This window comes from Haliotis cracherodii, unplaced genomic scaffold, assembly GCF_022045235.1.
Source record: "Haliotis cracherodii isolate W230 unplaced genomic scaffold, xgHalCrac1.p SCAF_11, whole genome shotgun sequence".
NCBI classification, from domain to species: domain Eukaryota; kingdom Metazoa; phylum Mollusca; class Gastropoda; order Lepetellida; family Haliotidae; genus Haliotis; species Haliotis cracherodii.
Genome location: NW_027266266.1, coordinates 42,032,038 through 42,048,655, shown reverse-complemented (window position 1 = coordinate 42,048,655; position 16,618 = coordinate 42,032,038). Strand labels below are relative to the sequence as shown.

Genomic DNA, 16,618 nt, shown 5'->3' with positions numbered 1-16,618 from the left:
ACTGCGTTGCTAGAAAAGTATTCTTTATATTGTTTTTAGTTCTTTATTCAGGTCGACAGCGATAGAATATTTAAAAAAAAGACTTAAAAATATTTATAGTATTTTTTTCTCCATTTTCTCAGTATTTTGGATTGGCGAATCTGTTTTGTTTGTTTGTTTGTTGTTTAAGGCCACACCCAGCAATATTCCAGCTATATGACGGCGGTAAGTAAATAATTAAGTCTGGGCCAGACAATCCAGTGATTGACATCATGAATATCTATGCAATAGGGATACAATGACATGCACTGAGTTGAATCTGTAAACCAACTAAAGGCAAAAGGGTTTGTTAAGGAACGTAGTGTATACCAACCCGTGAAGTACTGACAAGGACATACAATGGGAGGCAAAGTGACCTTCAACTTCTCCTGGACACGACTGCAAGACTAAACGCAGGAAAATGCAAAATATTTGCTACTAAGAAGCTGACAGGTCATCGCTGGATTGGCATCTTGGATGGGCTTCATATATTATCATCATCCTCTTCGTATGGTCTCCGAGTTGGAGGCTGAAACACAGTCATCAGTACATCAGTATAAATTTGATAACTTTACAATGAGTTTAATATTCCTCTTATTTAGAAAATCTTGTAGATAATCTTGAGAAGAATAAGTAGCATACACCAAGACAATCCAGTCATATAGCTGGAATATTGCTGAGAAGGGCGTTAAACAACAAGCACATAAACAAACAAAACAACAGTGATACAAAAAGGAAATAGAATATATATTTTCAAACTGGATCAAATATGTAGATGTCTTGAGTCATGGTGAACCCAGGATTGCAGGTGAGGTGAAATGGGGTTTAACGTCGTGTCCAAGATTATTACACTTACGTGCATGTACGTGTGTGTGTTTGTGTGGCTGCTTGTACTAGTCCGGACTGATGCCAATTTATAGTGCTAGCTCACTGAGATACCATGCCGCAGTTTAACATGAATACCACACTCAGACACAGTATACTGACTCCGAGCCAACCAGTCCTTGTTTTAGCCTCTTAATGCTGAGCGCCAGACAGGGTAACAGCAAGTACCATCTTTTAACGTCTTTTGGTATGACGCGGCCGGGGATCGAACCCCGGACCTTCCGCTCTCCTGGCAGACGATCTACCACTAGACCACGGAGGCGGTCCATGATAGTAGGACTTATTGGCCCGCTACACAATAATACTGTCCAGTTATAGTTAACAACTTGTAATAATGTTAACCCTAGATTTACTCTCACCTTTCTCCGAGATCTGGTTTCACTATTCTGACCCCTGACCTCAGGATTAAACACCTGGGTCGTGCGATGTCTGGGACGAGGTTGACCTACAGCCTGGATTTGAAATGGGGGGGTGCTATCATCATTGAGGCTTCCATTTGTTCTGAAATCAAACAACCGTTATCATTATGTGTCATTCTAGGAATACTTTCCCTATTACATCATAGCCATAAACTCCTATTCATGTTGGGAATCACACTTTTAAATTTCATGATTATTCAACAGACGTCCTCTTCACTGTCAACATATCTAATAGTTGTTAGTAAAACCCTATCCTTTGCTGAGGTAGGGCACTCTTCTACCCAGAGTTCCCTGCGACCAGCATAGTACCTCTGCCACAAGCCAGCGCCATGTGATGATTCATCACATCTTACACAGTCCATTCAAGATATCAGATATGTGTTCCATCTGTTTCATATTTTACAAGTCTACAGATATAGATAAACATATGTCATAGAATGGTTAACTTTCATTGAGAAAATATCCTAAATGAAGGAGTGAAAAACTATTTCTATTTGTGTAGTTATCCTATGCTTACATTGGTGGTATGGCTCCTTGTACTGTCATCGAAGCCCTACAGAGAGTTAGCGATGCGGTCACTCTTATGTGTAAATATGTATTGTCATGCAACTCACTGTCGCAGTTGTAGTAGTATATCTATATAATGCAAAACAATATGTAAAGTCCCCTGAAATACTTGCATTAGTCTGTTCTATTCTGATTTCTGAAAAAGTGTGTGTGTTTGCAAACGAGAAAAGTCCGATCATGTGATATGCAAATTAGCCTGTGATATGCAAATTAGCCTGTGGCAGTAGTGTTATAAGTCACCGATGGCGCCGGAGTGTGGACGGAGTGTGGAGGTAGGGTAGTCGGAGGAATTATAAACGTCATGGAATAATGAATAGAAGAACATTGATAATTCATTCCACAGCTCTTGGTTACACACGATCTTAAGCCTTATCCGATCTCATTTGTTTGTTGTTTAACGCTGCACTCAGCAGTATTCCAGCAACATGATGGTGGTCTGGAAATAATTGAGTCTGGACCAGACAATCCAGCATTTGATACGATAGCAACGATCCATGCCATGGGGGTACGATGACATGTAAGAAACAAGACACCGAGTCTAACCACCTGATCCATTAAGTTGCCTCTTACAATCAGCAAAGGTTGTGGGGGACCAATTGTAACCCAGAATCCCCATGGAGTCGAATAGATGGGTTAAACCACTGTCAGCAATAGTGCTGCTTTCTCAGACTGGAAGCACTTAAGTTTGTACAAAGCAAACCATCAATTGTTTGTTTGTTTGTTGCTGAACACCACACTCAGCAATATTCCAGCTATTTGACAGTGGTTGGCAAATAATCAAGTCTGGACCAGACAATCCAGTGATTGACATCATGAGCATCGTTCCACGCCATTGGGATTGCTGACATGCATCAACTCGTACGACAAGCATAGTCGCCTTTTACGGCAAGCATGGGTCGCTGAAGACCTATTCTACCCCGGATCTTCACGGGTCCAAACCAGCAATTGAAAGTAAGTGAGTGATGCTGTTTTAGACATTTAATGCCGACTTCAGTTGCATCACGGTCAGTTTCATGTGGGAGGGAAACTCAAAATGATACTGGTTTTAGATGTTTACCACTTTGGTGAAACTCACGAACACAGGTTTGGTGTTGACAAAACTAATGATCGTAGGTTCCTGGTGCGTCTAAGGGATGCAACTCTGCACAGTGAAATGCAGAATTTTAGACAACAGGGCCATCCATGCCAATGAACATCATGACACACCTTACAAAATCAGCAGTGATTCACAAGTAACCGAGGATGCTGACAAGCCATGAACAAGGAAAGACCATGTCGTGCTATGTACGTGCAGTGTTAGAAGCTTCTCCAGGAAACAACCAAGTGCTATTGTAAGTGAGGTGTGGTGAGGTGAGGTGAGGTGAGGTGAGGTGAGGTGAGGTGAGGTGAGGTGAGGTGAGGTGAGGTGAGGTGAAATTGAGTTTAACGTCGTGTCCAAGATTATTACACTTTTATAGCAATGTGCATTCTTTTGTGTGTGTATGTGTCAGCTTGTACTAGTCCGGGCTGATGCCGATTTATAGTGCTAGCTCACTGAGATACCATGCCTCAGTTTAACATGAATATCCCACTTAGACACAGTATACTGACTCTGAGCTGACCAGTCCTTGTTTTAGCCCCTTTATGCCGAGAGCCAGACAGGGTAACAACAAGTGCCATCTTTTAACATCTTCTGGTATGACGCGGTCGGGGATCGAACCCCAGACCTTCCGCACTCTGGGCGGACGCTCTACCACCAGATCAAGGGGGCGGTCGCTATTGTAAGTACGACAACTCTTGTTTCAAGGAGCCGACTATCCACCAACTAGTGCACACTTAGTAGTATTGTATTTTGTCTCTGTGTGTCAGTCACCGGAAAAGGACAAACAATATGAGAAGAATGTGGGTTTTGAAGCCCTCTAATGGCAGTGCCTATCACTGCATATGCTGCCAAGATTTTAGCCACAAAAGATCGTGACAGCGTTTGCTTTGAGTCGTTGAAATGTGGAAATAGACGTGGAGTATCCCTGAATGTAGGTGGCAGCTAACCTGTCATTCAAACAACACTGGAGGAGCTCCAAAATGTCGACAATTTGCAGAAAGGGATCTGCGACCCCCCCAATTGCCTCTCCAGCATGCATAAAGGGACTAACGACCCTCATATTGAAAACATGTAGAATTCCGTTGTAATGACATGAAACTGCTGATGTCAGTCCTACCTTCTCCTACTTGGCTTGTGACTGTGTGAAGGGGGATTGGTTGGACGGTTGAGTTCCCGCATCACGTCACGGGCAGAGGCACTGGTGCTGGTGGCCGGCTTCTTCTTGGCACCTACAAAACACGAGTGAGTGAGTGAGTGAGTGAGTGAGTGAGCGAGTGAGTGAGTGAGTGAGCGAGCGAGTGAGTGAGCTGCTAGCATGTACTATTTATCATAGAGCATGGACTATTTGACATAGTGCATGTACTATCAATCATAGTGCATGTACTATTTATCATAGATCATGTACTATTTATCATAAAGCATGTACTATTTATAATAGAGCATGTACTATTAATCTTAGACCATGTACTATTTATCATAGAGCATGTACTATTTATCATAGAGCATGTACTATTTATCATAAAGCATGTACTATTTATCATAGAGCATGTACTATTAATCTTACAGCATGTACTATTTATCATACAGCATGTACTATTAATCATAGGGCATGTACTATTTATCATAGAGCATGTACTATTTATCCTAGAGCATGTACTATTTATCATACAGCATGTACTATTTATCATAGAGCATGTACTATTTATCATACAGCATGTACTATTTATCATACAGCATGTACTATTTATCATAGAGCATGTACTATTTATCATACAGCATGTACTATTTATCATACAGCATGTACTATTTATCATAGAGCATGTACTATTAATCATAGACCATGTTGTTTGTTTGTTGTTTAATTCCACACTCAGCAATATTCCAGCTATATGAAGGCGGTCTGTAAAGTAATCGAGTCTGGACCAGACAATCCAGTGATTGACATCATGAGCATTGATCCACGCAATTGGGATCGATGACATGTATCAACCAAGTCAGCGAGCCTGACCACCCGATCCCATTAGTCGCCTTTACGACAAGCATAGTCACCTTTTAGGGTAAGTATGGGTTGCTGAAGACCTATTCTACCCCGGAATCTTCACAGGTCTCATAGAGCATGTACTATTTATCATAGAGCATGTACTATTTATCATAGAGCATGTACTATTTATCAAACACCATGTACTATTTATCAAACACCATGTACTATTTATCACAGAATCTGCACTCTTTCGACCTATATTATAGAGCCGGTACTCTGTTTGATGACACCTGTGATCAACACACACATTACCTGTTGATGTAGTTCCACGTTTAACCAAGTTGTCCTCATTTTTGGCTGCCTTCTTCTTTGAGCTTCCTACAGGGACTAGAAGGTCGTTGTCGGCATCGGGCTCCTTCAGCAACTCGTCCAGTGTACTCCGAGTCCGGGTCTCGCTGCCTCGTCTGGAGTTTCCTGTTCTCCCACCAGCCCTGTCTGAGTTAGATGTCCGACCACTGACATCATCACGTGACCTCTGGGACGGCCTTGACCCTTTTGTCAAATGTTCATCAAAACGATTGACTGCTGCACCATATTTGCTAGCAACAGATCTGGAACTTGGGGCGTTGTTCCGAGCACCACTGTTGCGAGGCCTTCCACCATTCCTTGATCCTTGCAAATGGTCGATGATCTCATCTCCCGAGTCCTCACCGAATGTTGGAAGACCTTGGTGCCGATGTGACCTTGACTCACCCATCAACATTTCTTGGGCAGTTAGCGACAGGAGGTTTTTGTTCCGCAAATGAGGTTTTCCATGTGATGGGGTTGCTGGGGTTTGAACCCGTGGCGTCATGGTGGGGTTGAGGTCACACACAGACTAAAAATTCAACATTTGTTATAAACCTTTACAGAATACAGAACAATATTTATCTACACAATCAGGATACGATTGCTTAAGACTTATTCTTCCCCGGATCTTCACAGATCTTAACTTCAACTGCTTGACATGTGATCTAACTTCCAAAAATGAAAAAAAGCAGGAAATTTTAAATATTGCATATTCAAATGACATAGCTTGTGTCACTGACAAATATTACACAGGTTCCACGTATGTTGTTTGTTTGTTTATTTATTCACCAGGACTGCTGTTGCTGTACTTGGCACGTTCTCTACATGGGTAAGCAGTGTTTTGTTTGTAATTATAAGGCTATTGACAAGAACATGAAGAACAAACAAGTGTAGCTGCTTGTAGTAGTCTAGACTGATGCCGATTTTATAATGGCGGCCCACTGAGATACCATGCCGCAGTTTAACATGAATACCCCACTCAGACACAGTATACTGACTCCGAGCAGACTCCTTGATTTAGCCCCTTGATGCCAAGTGCCAGGCAGGGTAACAACAAGTACCATCTTTTAACAGACCTTCGCTCTTCGGGCGGACTCTCTACCACTAGGGTTAATAGTATTATCTCGCTAGACCGGACTAGTGTTGTTAATGTTACAGGTATCCCACAGGCCAGTAGAATTTCAAACATTTTGGAGGATATTGCTATATGCTATCACTATTTGGCTAGTAGACATAATTTCCTGGATGAAAATATCCTTACCACATTTGTCGCTAGCAAATTCACTACATTTTGAAAGAGAAACATGAGTGATCTTTTTAATAATCACGATAAACAAATTGCGTAATATTTGGTCTGCATGTTCAATTCTAATGCAGTAAAACTTTGTGAACTCATTATGTCAGTTAATATTCTCACCAGAATTAATGCAAATCTATTTTCAGTTGAAAACCATGTTGCAATTTTCCAGTTTGTTCACAAAATTCACTAACACCCTGATATATTTACTCATGTCAAGATAATGTATACTGAACTGAACTTAAAAAAGTGATTCAATAAATTACTACCTGGTGTTGAATAAGAAGTTCATAAGGAAAAGGCTCCGCACAGAACTCGCATGGAAGAATTACCTCCCCTGCCTCATCAAAAAAGTCACCAGGGGGCGTGAGAGATGGGCTCTCCCTGAAATGTACACAACACAAAACATCACTCACCCAAAATTATCATGCCAACAAAATCAATTGATCCTAAGCTACCATCTGAAATTAATTCCAAAAAGTTTAAATACCATTTTCTAAAATTATTCAGTCTGATGGAACAGCTGTTGCCATTATTGGCAAATAATTTGTATTGCAATGTATTATGATACTTATTGCAATATATCGGGAACTAAAGTGATTGACAATGATTAACACTGATTTTACATGCAGATCCTAGCTTCTACATACTAGAGTAAATATGGTCACTTGCCGCCATTTTGTTGTCATGGATACAGGGGAGATAACAACATGAGAGAAAAAATCACTTCCATGTTTCTGCTGTTTTGTCAGTCAATATGGAGGGGAAACATGATTAGTGAATGAATTTCTGGGTAGGTTTTAGATTAAATGATATAAATAATAATGAACATGAAAAAATGAAGCAGATTGCAGTATATATACATGGTATATCGGTGTACCAGAAATACTGTTATACTGAAATACAGTTCTAATTGCCATATACCACTCCACTTGGAATGGTGGGATTATAATGCAGACATCACCCACAGACTTTGTCCCTACCATTCCCTCTGGATGGGGATTTCCCGAACCGGCGCTGTCCACTGGCTGTCCAGGTTGTTGATCACAGGTATTGCTATGCCCCTCCCTCGCGAACCCCCCTCCACCTCGTTGTTCCGCTCCCCCCTCCAGCTGGTGTCCTCGTTCCAGTTGCCAGTGGACATCGGGTCACAGGTACTCTGTACACGAACAAGCATTGTCAAGGTACAACACATTGGGACAAATGGCATCAAATCTTAGAACACTATGCCAGCTTGGCTCTCAAAGCCTTGACAAGGGACCGTTGGACGACAAGGGAGACTGTGAAAAGGTAAAACCTTCTCTCTCATCATTTTGCAGATAATGTCAACACGGTAACAAATATTTTACCATTTTCCCGAGGCAAGAGAGTTAACTGACTTAAAAGTCCAGTTTCCACCCTTGCCGAACTAGGCTGGAATTCCTGCGCTCGATCGTAGCGCCACCAGTGGTTATTACGAGTTATGTCCCTTCTATGCCTCTCCTATGGACCAATCAGGTTCTACCTCTCAGTATCACTAGCATTTGCTTCAAACAAATCAGTTCAGTAGGTGAAAAAAATAGACAATTCTGTGATGACAAGGTACCAGGATGTGTCTGGAGTTACTTCCCTTTAGTGTCAATACTGCAATGTCATGTAAATCATTGCAGAAGCGATTCTTATTGCATATAAGTGAGTTTTGATGTCTCATTACTGAGTTTCCAGAAATATTTTTTTCATATTCTATCCAAAAGATTTTCACCTCTGAAGTGATTAAAAGTATTATCTTTAAATGACGGTTTTTATTGCAACGTCTCCCCACCCCGAGAAAAGGCCTAAGTCAATGTTAAAGCATGGGAGTTATGATCATTTTAGCGCTAAGTTTAATGGGAGATTTATCTCCCTTTGCCTGCACTCTTCTATATGATTGCTTAAGAGTTTAAATTAGTTTTCTGCCTGCTACAAACAATGGCCGAATCAAACTGCCCATCACCTACCTGATGAAGTAACTGTCATCTCTTACCTGATGTTGAACCAAGATGTCAATAGGAAATGGCTCGCCACAAAATTCACAGGGAATTAAGTCATCATCTACAATGAAGAATAGAACAGTTTCAAATAAATTTTATATTTATATACTTATCCTATTTCACACTATGCATTTCTTCTCTCTTGTTTCGATCCTGTGTGGAAACGTGCTTCAACAACGTCTCCAGATTAAAAAAACAGTTAACCCGAAAACACCCAGCATCACCATGGTCACAACCCAAAGAAATGGGTCACACACATAATTTGTGCATAGCGATTCATGCAGTCTGATCACCTGTCTATCTCTACCATATCATTCTCTAGTGATCATGGTGATGCTGGAGCTACTGTCAGGGAAGGTGTTGACATTAGCGGGGGATGTGGCAGAGGAGACAGGTGACCTACCGTCAGGACAGGTGTTGACATTAGCGGGGGATGTGGCAGAGGAGACAGGTGACCTACCATCAGGGAAGGTGTTGACATTAGCGGTGGACGTGGCGGAGGAGACAGGTGACCTACTGTCAGGGAAGGTGTTGACATTAGCGGGGGATGTGGCAGGGGAGACAGGTGATCTACCATCATGGTAGGTGTCAACATTAACAGGTGATGTAGCAGGTGAGACTGGGGTCTGGACCGGTGGCAAGGTGACCTACGTCAGAAAAGATGTTAACATTAGCGGGGGACGTGGTAGGTGAGACTGGGGTCTGGACCGGTGGCGAGGTGACCTTCCATCAGGGAAGATGTCAACATTAGCGGGAGACGTGGTAGGTGAGACCGGTGTCTGGACCGGTGGCGAGTTGACCTACCATCAGGGAAGATGTTAACATTAGCGGTAGACGTGGTAGGTGAGACTGGGGTCTGGACCGGTGGCGAGGTGACCTACCATCAGGGAAGATGTTAACATTAGCGGTGGACGTGGTAGGTGAGACTGGGGTCTGGACCGGTGGCGAGGTGACCTACCGTCAGGGAAGATGTTAACATTAGCTGGGGACATGGTAGGTGAGACCTGGGGGCGAGGTGGCCCACCGTCAGGGAAGATGTTAACATTAGCTGGGGACATGGTAGGTGAGACCGGGGTCTGGACCGGTGGCGAGGTGACATTAGCAGGGGACGTGGCGGAGGAGACAGGTGACCTACCGTCAGGACAAGTGTTGACATTAACAGGGGATGTATTAGGTGAGACCAGGGTCTGGACCGGTGATGAGGTGACCTACCATCAGGGAAGGTGTTGACATTAGCAGGGGATGTAGCAGGTGAGACCGGGGTCTGGACCGGTGGCGAGGTCTTCTCAATCTGGCGTATGAGGTGTCCGATGTCCTGGTCCTCCTCATGCTGGAGCCTCAGGGCCAGCATCAGGTCCTCATCCACGTCCTCATCATCCGCAGGATCGGGCTCCGACACTGTAGCACCACACGTTACTAAACTATCTACCTGGGTTCCAGGCAAAACCATATCATCTTATTTAATTCAAAGACAGAATAAAAGTATTATTACCAAAATTAATATTCAAATATTGTCTCCAATATCTGGATTTATTTCAAGTGTTAAACAGTTACTAGAATAAACTAGTCAACTTTTACACAGGGTTCATACACTTTTAGCATGATTAGCAAAACACATTGCCAGTGTATTATGCAAATTTTCCAGCAAAATATATCACAACAAAACTTATTTACTCAATTAATTCAAACTTTTGAATTTGTTCATTTGAACAAAGCATTTATTTGCCTGTCACTGATTGATCATCAGAGAAAAAATACTGGCATAAAATTTTTATTTTTAATGACTTTTCCATGACTATTTCTTTTTTCCAAATCTATTTCAGGGCTGGAAAACTCAAAACGAAAGTTCCATGACTTCTCCAGGATTCCATGACCCATACGCACCCGATGCTTAATTAATGTAATTTTCAACATCCCCGCCTGATAGAAATCCTCCAAACCCTGACAGTACCTCTCTGCCTCTGTCTATTTAGTTCCGACTTTCTGTTGGTTGTGCTCTTCCGAGTGCGTGTGGTGTTGTTATTGGTGTACGACCTGGCCTGTGTTCCCGGAACATTCCTCGGCCGCCCGAACCCAGGAATATCAAGCTGGGAGTTGAGAGTCCCCTGCATCCTGGTGTTCTCCATCATCCTGGACAGTTCATCCATTGCAAACGCATTGTCAAACCCTGCATCAGCAAACTCATAACCATATTCGGGAAAATCCACAAATCTGTCTCTATCCCGATCCTCCTCATGGCCGTTTGTGGTGGGTTTGGGGGCCGGATAGTCACAATTGCTGGCCTCGTGTTGAAGCAGGTCCTTCTTCATGATGAACTGGGCACACTTTGGGCAGGGCTCCGTCCTGGTGCCGCAGTAGTCCTGGTGGGAGTTCACGTCACACCGAGGCAGCTCCAGCTCACAGTACACGCAACGTATCGGCCTCTTGGTGCAGGCCCCCTCCTGAAAGAAAGCAACATTCGTAACTAGGGCTTTGACAGGCACATTTTAGCTGAACCACATTTTAGCCCAATGCCTTATACCTTCTCTTAGGGCTGGGAAGGGTAAATGCCCAATCGGACAATTTGTACCTATCTCTTGAGACCTACAGTGAGTACCTGGGTAGGGTTGGGTAATGGGGGGTGGGTACCCGGATAGTAAATTCAGACTCGTCTCAGCCCTACCTTCTCTCCCCAACCCACCCACAACACCACACTTTGACATGACAAGCACAGGTAAATGGAAACCAGTTCTCGGATTCCTACAGTTTACTATCAGTCTGAGAGAGGCCACTGACTTACAAGCCTACTAAGAATCTTTCTTGTCTCATTATCCTACACCTTGGGTGTAAAGTAATGTCTAGCCAAATTATCTACCTAACAACTGACAGTTGGAATTCTATTTTGAACCACAAATCATCCATGGCATCCATTGTGTCCACCTGATCCACACATTAGTATTCTCTATTCAGCCCTGACACCCAACCCCACCCACCCCACACACACACACACAACCCACACCCCCCACCCCTCACCATGTACTCCCTTGCTGTGTTTTCTCCTGGTCCCCCCATCACAGACTTATCATTAGTACTCTCTATTCAGCCCTGACACCCCCCCCCCCCCCCCCCCCTCACCATGTACTCCCTTGCTGTGTCTTCTCCTGGCCCTCCCCACACAGACTTATCATTAGTACTCTCTATACAGCCCTGACACACACCCTCACCATGTGCTCCCTTTGCTGTGTCTTCTCCTGGTCCTCCCATCACAGACTTATCATTAGTACTCTCTATTCAGCCCTGACACCCCCCCCCCCCTCACCATGTACTCCCTTGCTGTGTCTTCTCCTGGTCCTCCCATCACAACAGACTCATCATTAGTACTCTCTATACAGCCCTGACACACACCCTCACCATGTGCTCCCTTGCTGTGTCTTCTCCTGGTCCTCCCATCACAGCCTTATCATTAGTACTCTCTATTCAGCCCTGACACCACCACCCCCCAACCCCACCCCCCTCACCATGTGCTCCCTTTGCTGTGTCTTCTCTTGGTCCTCCCATCACAGACTCATCATTAGTACTCTCTATTCAGCCGGGACATGGGTGGCCCAGTCATCTAAGGCACCTCAATTCGCTGTGCAGAGTTGTGTCCCCTGGACACGCCGGAAACCTATGATTGTGGGTTCGAATCCTGGTTCGCCCCGATAATGTTTCTAGGTTTGTCAACACCATACCCGTGCTTGTGGGTTTCACAGAAGGGGTAAACGTCTGAGACCAGCATCACTTCAGGCTTTCCTCCCACATTAAGCTGACACACAGTGACATGACTTGAATACGGTTAAAATTAGTAAAATCTAAATATTTTTTACATTTGTTAACATACATTCGGCATTACTATGTTAACCCCAACTCACTCACTCACTCTATTCAGACCTGACTACCCCCTCCCCCCTCACCATGTGCTCCTGTAGCTGTGTCTTCTCCTGTTCCTCCCCACACTGACTACAGGAGACCTTGGCATGGTGCTCACTGAAGTGGTCCTCCATCTCGGACCGGGGCACCGGGTCATCACAGTGCTGACACAGGACGATGTGGCGCCGACAGTGGACCTCGTGCATGGTGAAGTTGGCTGCAGAGATGTCCTTCTTGCTGTCAATCAATCCAAACAACTTTGAAACAGTTATGCTTTTGTGGGGAGTTTAAGTTTAAAGTCACATCGGCAGTATTTCAGCCATGATTGATTACAGAGGTGAAAAAAACTATCATAATCAGAATGAAATTTGTCATACTCATATTCACTTTTTTAAATTTCTGATAACAAGACATGTTTACATTTTTGACACTTCCTGAAAAGTGATATGTACTTTTCACAATACATTAAATTGAATAGAATGAATTATATTTTGTTTCATTTGGTTTTTTGTTGTTTAAAACTGCACTCAGCATTATTCCAGTTTTTGCACGTCTTTCTGTAAATAATTAAGTGTGGACCAGACAATTGGGATATGATGAGATGCATCAACCAAGTCAGCGAGTCTGACCACCCGATCCCGTTAGTCGCCCCTAACAACAAGCATGGGTTGCTGAAGACATATTCTAACCTGGATCTCCACGAGTGGAATGGATTATGCGGTTTATGAAAGGTTCGTTATGAGATTTCATCATATTTACATAGAAACACTGTATGTACAGTTAAATATTCAGCAGCAGATTTCTAACGCTGTAAAATACTTTCAAAGAACATTGATTTTGGATATTAACCTTTTCTTAAGAGCCTGCATTACATACAATAGTATACTCACCACCAAAAGACCGATAACCATAGAAACATATAGAGAAGGATGAATGTTAACAAGAGATGCTTCCAATGTGTGCTACCTAATGACAAAACTAACAATCAGTCAAGTGCTGCCAGCGACACGATATGCTGCACGTGATTTCCAAACTTTACATGCTAAGCCAACATGTATGGTACTAACGTTTCTTTTGGCGGTGAGTATATATTAGTTAGCTGTGGAACAACTGTGACCATGTATTATTAAAACAAATAAAACATAGATAAAAATTTCATCAAAAATTTCCTGCTCAGAGGACGATATTCTGACCTAAGTCCACAGGAAATGTCAGTAAATATTCCCAAATTGGAATGTAGTTCATTTTATACCGTAATAACTACTGTTACAGCTTTGGACAGGTGACTTGTATTTCACTGACAGATATGAGCAAAAAATTGATTTTCTCCCCAAAATTGCCTGCCAAGGGCACTTCGTATGAAATCCTAGATACATTCCTGAATGTAAAAGCACCTTACCTTATCCAGTGCCTCAATTTAAAATTTGCATTCTTTCCTCTTTACTTCACATACAAATCGACATACTTACCAGTTGGAGCAATACTTGGTTTCCGTGGCAACGTCAGCCATGGTGGTCTCTATCTCTATTCCCTTCTTTGTAGAGTATCGTCACTTGGATAGCTTGTTGCTTTTCAGTCAAATGTTCCGTCTACAGGTAACCTGTCAGAGAAACACATGGCACATGTAATAATGGTGGGATGGTAAATAAATACATTGTAAATTACACTTTTCATAACATTCATATTGATTGTTTGGTGCTGGACATAAGCCAACAGATCAGTTTCTAATAAACATGTCAAGGGTTACCTCTGGATGTTCTGATGACTATAATCAAGGATTGAATATTTATCTAAATTCTAATACCGATTTAGATTGGTAGGGAAGCGTCCTCGGATCTTATGCAGGCGCATCAAATCGGAGAAAAATATCTGATTTTAACGAGACTGAAAGAAAGATAAACACAAAACTTTGTAAAAACATTGCATAATGCAAGTGTGGGACTACTAGTACTAACTATCATGCTTACACTGTATACAGCAATATGTTCAGTTTGGAGAACATATACAACCAACATCAAATGTTCAGGAAGAATGTTGTGCTGGTCTGTGTTTTTATTTACTGTAGAGAATTATATATCCTGTTGCAGTTGATCAAATATTTCAGTTACGACAGTGGTGAATGTGAGTTGTGAAGGTTATACACCATTATCCCTTACCATGCTTACTATGTTAAATATTACCTAGGGCAGGGACAGCAAAGTACATGTCTGTCCATAATTGTCATCATACATTTTAATAAACTCTGGACAGCCAACTCATCAGTTTAACGTCGAGTTCAAGATTTAGTGACTTGCATGCACGTGTGCGTATGCGTGTGTGTGTGTGTGTGTGTGTGTGGCTGCTTGTACTAGTCCAGACTAATGCAGATTTTATAGTGCTAGTCCAATGAGGTACCATGCTGCAGTTTAACGTGAATACCCCACTCAGACACAGTATACTGACTCCAAGTGGACCAGTCCTTGTTTTAGCCCCTTATGCAGGAAGGGTAACAACAAGCACCATCTTTTAATGTTGTTTTTTTTGTATGACGTGGCCAGTTATCGGTCTCCAGACGGACATTCTGCCCGTAGACCACAGGGGCGGTTTGGGGACAGCACATGTTCAGAATTTGCAACAAATCAGAATCTGCACCTGATATCTAAATAGCATCATGTTTGACATGACATACACCAAACTTGACACGAATGGGACATGAATGAATGTTGTTATTATGCTGTAAGGATTATGTTATAAATTGGCCCCCATCATCCTATGCCTGTCATAAGAGGCCTCTTAAGGTATCGGTTAACTTGGTCCGACTTGGTTTATTGTGAGTCTTATCATACCTGACAGTGTTATCTGGCTCTATGTACAGGTGAGCAGGATATTGCTGACAGTAGCTTACAACAAAACACAAACAGATCAGGGAGCCCAGGCTTGATTGATAGTGTGTCAACTAGGGCTGCAACGAATACTGTATGTGGTGAATACGATTTGTATCATGAATATAGGGGAACAAATATGATTATTAAATCATGAATACAATAACATGTCAGCAACTGATGTATTATTTGTTATATTCAGTGAAACAATAAAAACATACATTATTTGACATGTTTAGTTAAATATTAATATATTATACATTTATATACTGCACTTCTCCACGTACTAGTATCTGTTCAATTGCGACAAGGACCAGTGACCACAATACTGTCAAATCAAATATATATCATATCAATTATAAGAGTGTTGTCTTGGAAGAAATCTATGCATATGATAATTAATATGTTCTTATGGATATTTTAGGTGCAGGGTATGTAAATGCACATGATTGCATATTCTTAAATATTCGATTCTAGAGGCCACGAATAACGAATTCAATTCATGAATGGATACGGTTCGATTCCCGGATCGCGAGTGAATCATAACAGCCCTAGTGTCAACATACCCGGGTGGCATGGATCTTTGCTCATACTATCAATCACTGGATTGTCTTATCCATACTCGATTGTATACACTATTTACACCCCATTTAGGTGGAATGTTGCTAGTGTTGCTTAACATAAACAAACAAACAAGTTGTCACTGAATTATTCTTTTCTCAGGCACAATGGAATTTATAAGGAACATTATTTTGCAGGGAAAGTCATTCCTACTTTTGACATGATCGAGTGAATAATCAGAGGGTTGAAAAGTGAACATTGTACAAAGGCAGCGATGTCTACTCTTCAGTAAGGTTTCCGTCATAATCATTTACAAAATCAAAGTTGCCTTTTGCCAACATATGTTGAATCACACCACACAAAACCTCAAGATGGAAATTCTAAACTTTCATTTTCGTTTCCTGGCCTCGGACTCACCATGATTAATACACATTTCCTCTAAACACACGGCCATTTTTGTTAAATTGTGATATACACGATTATTAGAACAAGGTGATATTGGGCTAGCAGAATCGATTTCTTCAAACTCAGTCAATACTTACATGATGACAAAGTTATTTTGACCAACAACAAAACAAACTTGACACCAAACATTTGTTGGCATTCCTTACCGAGTAGCGATATAGTACAGGGAGTACGATTGGTTGTGCCTTACAAGAAAGCTCTCTTTCCATTGGTCATTGTTGATTGAGACTAAGGGAGA

At 42.2% G+C, this 16,618-nt stretch overlaps 1 protein-coding gene across 1 annotated transcript; it reads right to left on the bottom strand.

Moving 5' to 3' along the window:
- Positions 1 to 502: 502 nt before the first annotated feature.
- LOC139455108 (TRAF-type zinc finger domain-containing protein 1-like) lies at positions 503 to 16,526 on the bottom strand. Its single transcript, XM_071236677.1, has 12 exons — positions 16,458 to 16,526; positions 13,963 to 14,093; positions 12,538 to 12,730; positions 10,557 to 11,046; positions 9,818 to 10,003; positions 8,599 to 8,666; positions 7,580 to 7,755; positions 6,866 to 6,980; positions 5,264 to 5,828; positions 4,088 to 4,199; positions 1,263 to 1,404; positions 503 to 547 (listed from the first exon to the last, which is right to left on the bottom strand). Exons 2-12 carry the CDS (start codon positions 14,001 to 14,003, stop codon positions 503 to 505), a joined length of 2,133 nt encoding a protein of 710 aa, XP_071092778.1. The 5' UTR covers positions 14,004 to 14,093; positions 16,458 to 16,526.
- Between the last annotated feature and the right edge of the window lie 92 nt (positions 16,527 to 16,618).

What these genes read in the sequence shown, in the direction of transcription:
- LOC139455108 (XM_071236677.1), bottom strand. Translation starts at nt 14,003, where the DNA reads ATGGCTGACGTTGCCACGGAAACCAAGTATTGCTCCAACTG. An exon ending in ACATCTTGGTTCAACATCAG is followed by an intron (nt 7,756 to 8,598) that starts GTAAGAGATGAC and finishes GTTCGTGTACAG; the next exon opens with AGTACCTGTGACCCGATGTC. An exon ending in AAACCAGATCTCGGAGAAAG is followed by an intron (nt 548 to 1,262) that starts GTGAGAGTAAAT and finishes ACTGTGTTTCAG; the next exon opens with CCTCCAACTCGGAGACCATA.